This window comes from Oncorhynchus kisutch, unplaced genomic scaffold (genome assembly GCF_002021735.2).
Source record: "Oncorhynchus kisutch isolate 150728-3 unplaced genomic scaffold, Okis_V2 Okis02a-Okis13b_hom, whole genome shotgun sequence".
Taxonomy (NCBI): domain Eukaryota; kingdom Metazoa; phylum Chordata; class Actinopteri; order Salmoniformes; family Salmonidae; genus Oncorhynchus; species Oncorhynchus kisutch.
In genome coordinates, this window is record NW_022261979.1 from 589,304 (window position 1) to 603,365 (window position 14,062).

Here is a 14,062-nt window from a genome sequence, read left to right on the forward strand (position 1 = left end):
ATTTTAAATTATTATTTATTATTATTATTATTTCTTTTTAAATCGGCTGATTAATTGGTATCAACCATAAATCGGTCAACCTCTACTCTGTATAATACAGCATCTGTCTCTCCTCTGTATAGTACAGTATCAGTCTCTCCTCTGTATAGTACAGTATCTGTCTCTCCTCTGTATAGTACAGTATCTGTCTCTCCTCTGTATAGTACAGTATCTGTCTCTCCTCTGTATAGTACAGTATCTGTCTCTCCTCTGTATAGTACAGTATCTGTCTCTCCTCTGTATAGTACAGTATCTGTCTCTCCTCTGTATAGTACAGTATCTGTCTCTCCTCTGTATAGTACAGTATCTGTCTCTCCTCTGTATAGTACAGTATCTGTCTCTCCTCTGTATAGTACAGCATCTGTCTCTCCTCTGTATAGTACAGCATCTGTCTCTCCTCTGTATAGTACAGTATCAGTCTCTCCTCTGTATAGTACAGTATCTGTCTCTCCTCTGTATAGTACAGTATCTGTCTCTCCTCTGTATAGTACAGTATCTGTCTCTCCTCTGTATAGTACAGTATCTGTCTCTCCTCTGTATAGTACAGTATCTGTCTCTCCTCTGTATAGTACAGTATCTGTCTCTCCTCTGTATAGTACAGTATCTGTCTCTCCTCTGTATAGTACAGTATCTGTCTCTCCTCTGTATAGTACAGTATCGGTCTCTCCTCTGTATAGTACAGTATCTGTCTCTCCTCTGTATAGTACAGTATCTGTCTCTCCTCTGTATAGTACAATATCTGTCTCTCCTCTGTATAGTACAGTATCGGTCTCTCCTCTGTATAGTACAGTATCTGTCTCTCCTCTGTATAGTACAGTATCTGTCTCTCCTCTGTATAGTACAGTATCTGTCTCTGTGGCCTTCTCTCCAGGGGGTCACAGTCACCTCTGGCAGTGGTGGCTAGTGCTGGTGGACAGCCAGCGACTAAGGTGTTGATAGGGGGTTTCCACCGGTGAGGCACCTGCTCTGATCACGACTACATTCCTCCTGTGCCAAAGGAAGGAAGGGATTTTCCCCAGGACATTGGCTGCTCCCTTCAGTGATAGCTAGTTGTACAGTATGTATCTAAGTGTATGTATCTCTATGGCTTCCCTCCCCTTGCTGAAGCAGTGGAAAATGCTGGATTTTAGCCCATGCACCTGCTCTGATCAGTTCCCCCTGTGCCAGAGGAAGGAAAGGGTTTTCCCCAGGCCACAAAGCCCATTGGCTGGCAAGACAGCTTATTCGCCTCTGCCTGCTGAAGCGGTGGAAAACGTTGGATTGACTAGGCCAGATGCAGACAGACACAGGAAGATGGCCGTCCCTCCGTCCTCCTCTCACAACTGACCCCGGACAGAACTCCAGTGGAATCAAGGCTTTCTTTCCGTCATCAGTAGAGGCTGCAGTACAAGGTGATGCATGATGACATATCCAGTGGAAGGCTGTGGTTCTGACTGATTACCTGACATGATACAACACCTTGGGGTTGACTGAAAGGTCCATCAACTCCTGTCACTCAAAGACTCAATGCCCGCCCTGTCTGCCCGGCCCGACTGCCCGCCCTGTCTGCCCGGCCCGACTGCCCGCCCTGTCTGCCCGGCCCGACTGCCCGGCCCGACTGCCCGCCCTGTCTGCCCGGCCCGACTGCCCGCCCTGTCTGCCCGCCCTGTCTGCCCGGCCCGACTGCCCGGCCCGACTGCCCGCCCGCCCTGTCTGCCCGGCCCGACTGCCCGCCCTGTCTGCCCGGCCCGACTGCCCGCCCGCCCTGTCTGCCCGCCCTGTCTGCCCGGCCCGACTGCCCGCCCGCCCTGTCTGCCCGCCCTGTCTGCCCGGCCCGACTGCCCGCCCCGCCCTGTCTGCCCGGCCTGTCTGCCCGCCCGCCCGCCCCGTCTGCCCGGCCCGACTGCCCGCCCGCCCTGTCTGCCCGGCCCGACTGCCCGCCCGCCCGCCCTGTCTGCCCGGCCCGACTGCCCGCCCGCCCGCCCTGTCTGCCCGGCCCGACTGCCCGCCCGCCCCGTCTGCCCGGCCCGACTGCCCGCCCGGCCTGTCTGCCCGGCCCGACTGCCCGCCCTGTCTGCCCGGCCCGACTTAATTTCATCAAGAATGTTTAACCTGATGAAGCAAAGGCCATGTCAAACTTGAGAATATCTGTAATGATTAGGAATCAAGATGGACAGCCACTAGATGATATTAATTGGGTTTTGATGGTGGGATGAGGAGAAGGACAGTGCTAGAGGGAGATTAAAATGAATGACTTATGGAGTTATTAAGACAAACGGCAAGACGTTCAATAGCCATGGTAGCAGGGGCACTACTCATGTGCCTGGGACTGGGTTGAAAACAGTCAGTTCAACACAAGGCAGTAACCAAGTACCATCACAACACATACCATACACAAACCTCACCACAAGACCAACTTGGGCAAGACACATAGACATTATTAAGTAGCTTATCCATCTCTATTCACACGATTAATATCAGGCATTAGGTATTATAGGTGAAGCTTTCAATTCAAACCATAACCAGACAAACTCACAACCTGCATAGCAGAGTTCAGTCAGACGACCCAAAGCAACTTACCGCCCATGGGCCTGGCTCTGCACAAACAAACCAAGAAATCAACCAATCCTGTTAAAATCTGCTTAAATTCAGCATTCAGCTGGACAAGAACAAGAAGCATCAGAAATACCACCAATCAATGTGATGTATTTCATGGCCCGCCCTTCTTTCTGCAGTGCTGAGAGAAATGATAGCTAGCTAAGACATGCTAGCTTATTGCTGAAGCACTCAGCCTTAATCCAGTAAATGACTGCAGTGCCAAGCTGAGGCAAGCTACTGCTCAACAGCATACTCATATCAATACCATTAACCTAACTCCTGTCATTTATCTTTACCAAAGTGCTCTGGGAGATGTATTGAGGGACTGAATACATTACATGAAGCTGTTATGGAGAGAGATATGGGTCTGCATTATGGTGTTATGGAGAGATATGGGTCTGCATTATGGTGTTATGGAGAGAGATATGAGTCTGCATTATGGTGTTATGGAGAGATATGGGTCAGCATTATGGTGTTATGGTCAGAGATATGGGTCTGCATTATGGTGTTATGGTCAGATATATGGGTCTGCATTATGGTGTTATGGAGAGATATGGGTCTGCATTATTCTGTTATGGAGAGAGATATGGGTATGCCTTAATGTATTATGGAGAGAGATATGAGTCTGCATTATGGTGTTATGGAGAGAGATATGGGTATGCCTTAATGTACTATGGAGAGAGATATGGGTCTGTATTATGGTGTTATGGAGAGAGATGGGTCTGCATTATGGTGTTATGGGGAGAGATATGGGTCTGCATTATTCTGTTATGGAGAGAGATATGGGTCTGCATTATGGTGTTATGGAGAGAAATATGGGTCTGCATTATTCTGTTATGGAGAGAGAGATGGGTCTGCATTATGGTGTTATGGAGAGAAATATGGGTCTGCATTATTCTGTTATGGAGAGAAAGATGGGTCTGCATTATGGTGTTATGGAGAGAAATATGGATCTGCATGATTCTGTTATGGAGAGAAATATGGGTCTGTATTATTCTGTTATGGAGAGAGATATGGGTCTGTATTATTCTGTTATGGAGAGAGATATGGGTCTGCATTATTCTGTTATGGAGAGATATGGGTATGCCTTAATGTATTATGGAGAGAGATATGGGTCTGCATTATTCTGTTATGGAGAGATATGGGTCTGCATTATTCTGTTATGGAGAGAGATATGGGTCTGTATTATTCTGTTATGGAGAGAGATATGGGTCTGCATTATTCTGTTATGGAGAGATATGGGTCTGCATTATTCTGTTATGGAGAGATATGGGTCTGCATTATTCTGTTATGGAGAGAGATATGAGTCAGCATTATGGTGTTATGGAGAGAGATATGGGTATGCCTTAATGTATTGTGGAGAGAGAGATGGGTCTGCATTCATGTGTTATGGAGAGAGATATGGGTCTGCATTATGGTGTTATGGAGAGAGATATGGGTCTGCATTATTCTGTTATGGAGAGAAATATGGGTCTGCATTATTCTGTTATGGAGAGAAATATGGGTCTGCATTATTCTGTTATGGAGAGAAATATGGGTCTGCATTATTCCGTTATGGAGAGAGATATGGGTCTGTGTTATTCTGTTATGGAGAGAGATATCGGTCTGCGTCATTCTGTTATGGAGAAATATGGGTCTGCATTATTCTGTTATGGAGAGAGATATGGGTCTGCATTATTCTGTTATGGAGAGAGATATGGGTCTGCATTATTCTGTTATGGAGAGAGATATGGGTCTGCATTATTCTGTTATGGAGAGAGATATGGGTCTGCATTATTCTGTTATGGAGAGAGATATGGGTATGCCTTAATGTATTATGGAGAGAGATATGGTATGTGTTATGGAGAGATATGGGTCTGCATTCATGTGTTATGGAGAGAGATCTGGGTCTGCATTATGGTGTTATGGAGAGAGATATGGGTCTGCATTATGGTGTTATGGAGAGAGATATGGGTCTGCATTATGGTGTTATGGGGAGAGATATTGGTCTGCATTATTCTGTTATGGAGAGAAATATGGGTCTGTATTATTCTGTTATTGAGAGATATGGGTCTGCATTATTCTGTTATGGAGAGAAATATGGGTCTGCATTATTCTGCTATGGAGAGAGATATGGGTCTGCATTATTCTGTTATGGAGAGAGATATGGGTCTGCATTCATGTGTTATGGAGAGAAATATGGGTCTGCATTATTCTGTTATGGAGAGAGATATGGGTCTCCATTCATGTGTTATGGAGAGAAAAATGGGTCTGCATTATTCTGCTAAATAATCTGTTGTTTTGTCCTTAATTATACACGGTATGTAAGCCGTTTATAGACAGGTTCTTTCTGGTGCTGGGAAATCAGATGATGGTGTCCTCTGTGTGAGTGTGTGTGACCTGCTTCTGAGCTACATGCAAGGTGATAAACATCTGCCAAAATAGCAGAGCCTCATTAACGCATTACAATATTGCACACGCACACACAGTTTGTTAGTTAGCTGCAGCGTGAACAACCTTCTGCATGGATCATTAAACCATCGGACCTAGATGATAAACCTGATGGGTGTCTCAGAGAGAGTCACGTCAGCCGTACACCTCATATACCCAGCTTATCCACACAGAAGTCTGTGGCTTTCCTTCATCTAGGGTTACTTTATACATTTTATTCACCTTGAAGTCCCTTCATGTTATTTTTGGGAACTTCATAGTTTTTTGGTTTATACACACCCCAAAGAGTTTAAGGTTGAGTGATGGTACCTGCTTTTTTTCACCTTAATAGACTCAAGTTAGGTCAAACCACTCTGTATGTCATGCTAGCGTTATTCAACACACCATACAGTTGAGGGGTTCAGTCAGTCAGTCAAACTTACCCTTTTCTTCAGAGCCTCCAGGGACTCAAACTCCAGACGTGACAGTTTGATCTGGATGTGTTTGGGGACGTCTGGGATCACAAAGGTCAGGATGAACTTGGAGGCCAAGAGGAAGTGCTGCAACCACAACAGCAGACAGAGGAACAACAGGGAAGTATGGGGAGACTTTAGGACATGTAACAGGAAAAGTAGACATGTGTTATGATGTTATATTGTACTGAGAAACTATATTTCTCTATTATCCTAGAATTCAGAAACAGAAATATATATATAGTTGATATAATTAATAGTTTTAAACTGATTGAACAGATGCAACGTGATACGCTGCTGAAGTGAAACATCACAACACAATCTAAACTGCTCTGGAGACAAACAAACACCATCACCGACCGGTGTCCAATCATTGACATTACAAAACTAGACTATCATTGGTGTCAGGTGTGATATCCCTCTAAACAGCTGGTTAATGTTCCTATCTACCAGGCTGGTCTTCTTTCATCTGTATATGCTGGATGGAACTTGTGAATGTTGTATTGTCATTTGTAGTCTACTGTATTTAAACATGTACATGATACTGCAACAATGTTTCCCCAATGGGGCAACAACGTCAGTCAAGTTAACCAGAACATTCCCTGTTCTTTCAGAACTAGCCTCATTCCTTCTCAGAGCGAGGCTAACAACAAGCAGCTGACCTGACCCACACAGTCTGAAAACAGTCCTGTTTTCACATGAAACCTGCAGATCAGGTCAATGTATGAGCCAATCCATTGACTCGTGTTTTCACGTGAAACCTGCGTCAGGTAAAAGAACCCGTACAACCATAAACACGCCAAACCATAAAAAATAAAATAAAAATAATTATTCTATTTATCCGTTATTTTACAGGATATAATGTTGAAAGGGTTACCATTTAAGAGATCACGCCTCTTAACTAAGGGCCAGATAATCAAAGAATGTCTTGAAATACTGTAAGTAAAACAGGAGACTACAGGGTGACAAACATGCAGTAAGACCCTGCTGATTATTCTGTGTGAGAGTTAAGAAGCTGAAGACCCTTCTGGACCCTAACTCTTTAAATCAGCCCCTAAGCAGTTCACTGGAGCTCAATATTAAACTGTAATGGTAAAGACAGGCAAGAGGGCTTTGCTGAAAATACAATCCCAATCTCTCAAAAGGAAGAGAGAAGAGAGTGCTGTGAATACGGAAAGAGGCCCCCCAGTACAACACTGGCCCACCCTCCTGCCTCTGAGGTGATTGGAGGAGACAGATGAACAGCAGACAAAGGGGAAGTGGGGTGAGGAGGACGACTCGTGGCAAAGAGCACACCTGTTATCTTCACAGCCCCTCTGAGGTGAGGTGAGGTAAGATAAGGTGTGAGAGGTAGCAACCTGACCAATATCCAACACATACATCATTTTTTTCTCAATACATTTTTTACGGCCGAGAGAAGTGTACTTCGAACTGCATGACCAGAAACCAGCTTTATTACTCTGAATCGATGCCAACACACTGCTATGCAAAGCAGGTCTGTCATTGCTGGAGAATTGCCAGCTGCCACAACACGCTGTACCTCATCAGTATGTGCCAGCCGAAATACCATCGGATTCAGCCACCGCTTTCATCGCAGTAAAAGGCTTCATACATGTTAGGCCTGACAAATGTTGTCGACTGAAAACCTCCAAACACTGTTATTACAGGCGATTTTCTCCTATGGAAAGTGTTCTTCAGATAGGTGGTTTGGGCTAGAAGGATGGGGAGGTGTGTGTGGCGCTCCCTCTCTCTCAGTCCTTCAGCCGTACACTACTTTATTACAGACAATTGTGTATCCCAATTGGCAACACAATACCTTCATAGTACACTACTTTTGACCAAGGCCTCTCAGGGGTAGTGCACAATGTAGGGAAAAGGGGGCCATTTGGGATGCAGTAAATGTGAGCTAAGTAGTAGAATTTACAGTATAGCCAATGTAAAAGGGCGAAGGGAGTCCAGTCTGTCTGGCCTCAATGCTGACTGAGGTTGTTACACTGATTGATATGCAACATTAAAAACACCACAGCCTTTTAGCTGATTGGTACTTGACAGTAGGAGTTTATGGGCATTTAGAGAGATACGGTTGGCCTGGCACACGTTGGAAAACCAAAGAACACTAACAAATGCAAATGTTAGTTGAAAGGGCTACATTTCATCTTGAGGCCCTGACTCAATATCAAACTACTTCTCTATGATGCTCTAAACAGTGCATAAGTGTGAATTGAGACAGTACCTGTAAGTGCTAGCATGGCAATCTGTGGCCTTTTGTACCATAATCCCCTCTGCTCAGTATTCACCCCATGTAGCTGGGGCCAGAACTGCACTGCCTTGTTCATTTAGCAAATTAGCATTTCAATCCACTTTGATTCCAACTGATCGGGAGTCATTTTTTACAATTTATTCTGTGAAGCGGCACGAACAGAATTTCTTAATCTAACTTTTCACGTCGGGGGTTTGTGAATAGATCTCGTCTGAAAGGCGGCCATTGGTGGCTTGCCATAAACACTTCGACATGTTGCGGAGACATGGTTCTGCAGTAACCCTTGGGACAGCCAACTGCAGAGTGAGAATGAGCCTCATGGAGCACCGTGCATTCACACAATGTGACAGGCCAGAGTCTGGCAGCAGACTGTGTGTTCTATAAGGATATGAGACTAATGCAGAAAGAGGTGGCACGTCTCCCACATGAGAATGAATGATTACATCAAGATGATTCATACCAAGTTACTTCAGCTCGATCCAATTTCCGTTTATTGATCTCTCGAGGCAGGTACTGTTTCCTCTACTGTTCTTCGATGTACCGCGAGGTCGGTGTGAGACCTGTTCCTCTGGGCCCTGGTCAAAAGTAATGCTCTATATAGGGAACATGGTGCTATTTGGGACGCACCCAAGGCATTGATGGGCAGAGGAGACAGGAAGGGTTGTGGAGAGGTCTCCAGGCCTGCAGAGATTATTCAGTACAGCAGGCAGGTAGCTTCAATAAGACTAGACTGGAGTCATATATAGTAGAAGAATAGCATTGAACAGGACTACAAAGGGCTGTAAATAGAGTTGCCAGTCAGCAGGGGGGCACAGCTTCACACAGAGCTGATGCACACTACATTAATACACAGGTTCAGTCCCAAATGGCACCCTATTCCATATATAGTGTACTACTTTTGACCTGTGACCTATGGGCCCTGGTCAAAAGTAGTGTACTAAATAGGGAATACAGTGGGATTCAGGGCACAGTATCTGAGTCAATGCACAGATATGACTAGAGCTAGCACTAGGCTGATCGTGCTCTACAGAATAGAAAAGGAGACCACAACCATGGTGACAGAATCAGACATTCAGTTACTGGGTACAAAGGGTTCTGGACTTCAACAACACACACCACAGACTACATCACAGTGGCTTCAGAGGACAATAGCTGATTTCCCTTTGGCAAAGCAAACCGTGAGGGAGAAAGATAGACAGCGTTGTTAGGAGCCAAACAAATAAAGCCAGCTGCATTATACCAGGGAGTGTTATCATATTTCAGCATTATAAAGGACCAAGGCACGAAGGGACGGCTAAGGAACGGTCTATTTAGTTGTTGTCATTTAGCAGATGCTCTTATCCAGAGCGACTTAAGGGAGCAATTAGGGTTAAGTGCCTTGCTCAAGGGCACCGACAGATTTTTCACCTAGTTGGCTAGGGGATTCGAACCAGCAACCTTTCGTTTACCTCCCTATACATTCTGACATCTCTCGACTCTGTCATAGTACTAAACACTTCCTAATAACCATCTTTAAGGGCCGCCCTCACCTAGGACAATGACTATAACAAAAACTATCAAGATACAAATCTAAAATTATCATTCTAGTTAATGTCCTAGGTGTGGACGGCCCTTAACACTGCAGTGAATATCAAGCCCACTTTATCTACAGTGAATATCAAGCCCACTTTATCTACAGTGCGAGTTCAATTTCAGTTCATCCCCATGAAAATAATAGCCCCTCTCCCACTTCCCATACCTACAGTAGATACATGCCCACCGTTCATTATGACTCATGTTGTGAAATACCAACCATATGGGGTTTTGCGGCACGATTTCAGAGGCACAATTCAGATATCGTCAGCACACTAGTGTTATGGATCTGTGACACCCTCCTGCTATTCTGGCTGTTACACCAATGACACAGTAAGAGTGGTTAATAAGACCACACACAGTCTGCAGTAGAGTTGGGCTGCATACACTCCCATTATGTCCCATCTTAAGAAGTCGTCTCCACCTGCGTCCTTGATCGTCAGCAGGCTAAACGGACATCTTCACTTCACCTCTGCAGTAGCGGTGTGCCAGCCCAGCTTCTGTATCCAGACAGAGGTACTTACTACTCCACCATACATCACAACTCCCCTTCCTCTCTCCTCTGTGTCAACCTTTATTTGAGATAAATCACTAGGACAGACAGAGCAAACCGAATGACTGACTGACCGTCCTCTCCTCTCCCAGACAGGTCATTAGTATTTCATCCTGGGTTGTGAATTACTGGACAAACCTCTGTCAGAGTTGTCACTGGATGTTCTGTTTCTGTCCACACACACACACACACACACACACACACACACACACACACACACACACACACACACACACACACACACACACACACACACAAATGCCAATTTTACATTTTTCAGCTAAATGTTCTGGTCTGTTGCACAAACTTGCTTTAAAAAAAAAAAAAAATCAATTGTCCCAAAACTGTCACAGGGTCTGTTTGGGCTATTTTGTTTTCTCTACAAGCTGACCAATAGAATAGGTCAATTATTTTTTACTATGGGGGATAGTAAACTGCTTTGCTTTATCTTGGCCAGGTCGCAATTGTAAATGAGAACTTGTTCTCAACTTGCCTACCTGGTTAAATAAAGGTAAAATAAATAAATAAATAGTAGATTGACAGGCTGCAGTGGTTAGAGTGTTGGACTAGTAACCGGAAGGTTGTGAGTTCAAACCCCCGAGCTGACAAGGTACAAATCTGTCGTTCTGCCCCTGAACAGGCAGTTAACCCACTGTTCCCAGGCCGTCACTGAAAATAAGAATGTGTTCTTAACTGACTTGCCTGGTTAAATAAAGGTAAAATTTAAAAATTAAATAGGCGGCGAGCCCATAATGCTAGGGGAAGCTAAGCTTTCCCTAAGTAAATTGAAATAAATTGCCAAAATGATAGCCCAATTAGCCTACAATACAGAAATAAAATCATTCAAAATAGGCAACTAAATCATGATTTAGCCACAGAGGACCATTAGCGTCCCCTAGTCTTGTTGTTTTAAATCTCATTGCCTACAAGTCGGAAGGAAAGGCAGCTCACGCAATTTAGGCTGTGCACGTTGCAAATATCAAATAGATGATTGTTGAGCTGCGACTGTCAAGGAAAAGTAGAAGACCAGCCAGCCGTATCGCAATAATTATAAATTAAATTGCGGGGAAACATAGTTTGGAAAGCAAATGGCTATTGCTGTAAAGAGAAGACAATGAAAATACTCAAATCTGTCTTTTAGTTGAGCGAACAACAGTAGGCCTATAGTCTATCTTATTGGCACCAGTATATCCCTGGTGAGTGCGCACTGCGCATATTCATATCAGTGCTACTTTAAAAAGTTAGTTATTGGACAACAGTTTCCTGCTCCAGTTTAGATGGACGTCATATTCTATTTGTCTCCCCTGATAGTAGGACCATTATATGGACAACGTCATTTTAATTGATTGTTTATCAGTGTTGGCAGAGTTTGTCTGATTAAAAAAGATTTTGCTTCGGTCTCCAGCAGGGCCGGTGTTGTGCCTAAAATCGCCCCCCTGCCAGAATCCCCCCCCCCCCCAACACCTCTTCGCGTGAACACGCACACACTCAATTCTTCATTGCTGCGACTTGAGATTTCTGATCACATTAGGCTGCGTTTCATTTTACTTTTTATGTCAGTTTGATCGCGGGGGAGGATCTAGTAATGTCTGCAGTTTTCGGTTGGCTATTTGTTTCAAGTGTATTAGTCTACACATAAATCTCTTTGCCAAAATTCATCATCTCTCCGATGTCTTATTCAACTAGTAGTTGTTCTGAAATGTTTGTTGTTTGACTACATTTTACTCCCTTGTCTGTAATATACTCCCTTTACTCCCTTGTCTGTAATATACTCCCTTGTCTGTAATATACTCCCTTGTCTGTAATATACTCCCTTGTCTGTAATATACTCCCTTTACTCCCTTGTCTGTAATATACTCCCTTGTCTGTAATATACTCCCTTGTCTGGAATATACTCCCTTTACTCCCTTGTCTGTAATATACTCCCTTTACTCCCTTGTCTGTAATATACTCCCTTTACTCCCTTGTCTGTAATATACTCCCTTGTCTGTAATATACTCCCTTGTCTGTAATATACTCCCTTTACTCCCTTGTCTGTAATATACTCCCTTGTCTGTAATATACTCCCTTTACTCCCTTGTCTGTAATATACTCCCTTTACTCCCTTGTCTGTAATATACTCCCTTTACTCCCTTGTCTGTAATATACTCCCTTTACTCCCTTGTCTGTAATATACTCCCTTTACTCCCTTGTCTGTAATATACTCCTTTACTCCCTTGTCTGTAATATACTCCCTTGTCTGTAATATAATCCCTTGTCTGTAATATACTCCCTTTACTCCCTTGTCTGTAATATACTCCCTTGTCTGTATATACTCCCTTGTCTGTAATATACTCCCTTTACTCCCTTGTCTGTAATATACTCCCTTGTCTGTAATATACTCCCTTGTCTGTAATATACTCCCTTGTCTGTAATATACTCCCTTTACTCCCTTGTCTGTAATATACTCCCTTGTCTGTAATATACTCCCTTTACTCCCTTGTCTGTAATATACTCCCTTTACTCCCTTGTCTGTAATATACTCCCTTGTCTGTAATATACTCCCTTTACTCCCTTGTCTGTAATATACTCCCTTGTCTGTAATATACTCCCTTGTCTGTAATATACTCCCTTGTCTGTAATATACTCCCTTTACTCCCTTGTCTGTAATATACTCCCTTGTCTGTAATATACTCCCTTGTCTGGAATATACTCCCTTTACTCCCTTGTCTGTAATATACTCCCTTTACTCCCTTGTCTGTAATATACTCCCTTGTCTGTAATATACTCCCTTTACTCCCTTGTCTGTAATATACTCCCTTTACTCCCTTGTCTGTAATATACTCCCTTGTCTGTAATATACTCCCTTGTCTGTAATATACTCCCTTTACTCCCTTGTCTGTAATATACTCCCTTGTCTGTAATATACTCCCTTGTCTGTAATATACTCCCTTGTCTGTAATATACTCCCTTTACTCCCTTGTCTGTAATATACTCCCTTTACTCCCTTGTCTGTAATATACTCCCTTTACTCCCTGTCTGTAATATACTCCCTTGTCTGTAATATACTCCCTTGTCTGTAATATACTCCCTTTACTCCCTTGTCTGTAATATACTCCCTTGTCTGTAATATACTCCCTTGTCTGTAATATACTCCCTTTACTCCCTTGTCTGTAATATACTCCCTTGTCTGTAATATACTCCCTTTACTCCCTTGTCTGTAATATACTCCCTTTACTCCCTTGTCTGTAATATACTCCCTTGTCTGTAATATACTCCCTTTACTCCCTTGTCTGTAATATACTCCCTTGTCTGTAATATACTCCCTTGTCTGTAATATACTCCCTTGTCTGTAATATACTCCCTTTACTCCCTTGTCTGTAATATACTCCCTTGTCTGTAATATACTCCCTTGTCTGGAATATACTCCCTTTACTCCCTTGTCTGTAATATACTCCCTTTACTCCCTTGTCTGTAATATACTCCCTTGTCTGTAATATACTCCCTTTACTCCCTTGTCTGTAATATACTCCCTTTACTCCCTTGTCTGTAATATACTCCCTTGTCTGTAATATACTCCCTTGTCTGTAATATACTCCCTTTACTCCCTTGTCTGTAATATACTCCCTTGTCTGGAATATACTCCCTTTACTCCCTTGTCTGTAATATACTCCCTTTACTCCCTTGTCTGTAATATACTCCCTTTACTCCCTTGTCTGTAATATACTCCCTTGTCTGTAATATACTCCCTTGTCTGTAATATACTCCCTTTACTCCCTTGTCTGTAATATACTCCCTTGTCTGTAATATACTCCCTTGTCTGTAATATACTCCCTTGTCTGTAATATACTCCCTTTACTCCCTTGTCTGTAATATACTCCCTTGTCTGTAATATACTCCCTTTACTCCCTTGTCTGTAATATACTCCCTTGTCTGTAATATACTCCCTTTACTCCCTTGTCTGTAATATACTCCCTTGTCTGTAATATACTCCTGTACTCCCTTGTCTGTTAATATACTCCTTTACTCCCTTGTCTGTAAATATACTCCCTTGTCTGTAATATACTCCCTTTACTCCCTTGTCTGTAATATACTCCCTTGTCTGTAATATACTCCCTTTACTCCCTGTCTGTAATATACTCCCTTGTCTGTAATATACTCCCCTTGTCTGTAATATACTCCCTTGTCTGTATATACTCC

The 14,062-nt window shown here is 43.4% G+C and overlaps 1 protein-coding gene across 2 annotated transcripts in view; it reads right to left on the minus strand.

Annotated features, from left to right (window-relative positions):
* ano10a (anoctamin 10a) overlaps positions 1-14,062 on the minus strand; it is a 45,490-nt gene that overhangs the window by 15,232 nt on the left and 16,196 nt on the right. For both annotated transcript variants that reach the window (XM_031812147.1, XM_031812148.1), the window contains one exon: positions 5,469-5,585. In XM_031812147.1, coding sequence (XP_031668007.1) covers positions 5,469-5,585 — 117 coding nt within the window. The remainder of the gene's footprint in view (positions 1-5,468; positions 5,586-14,062) is intronic.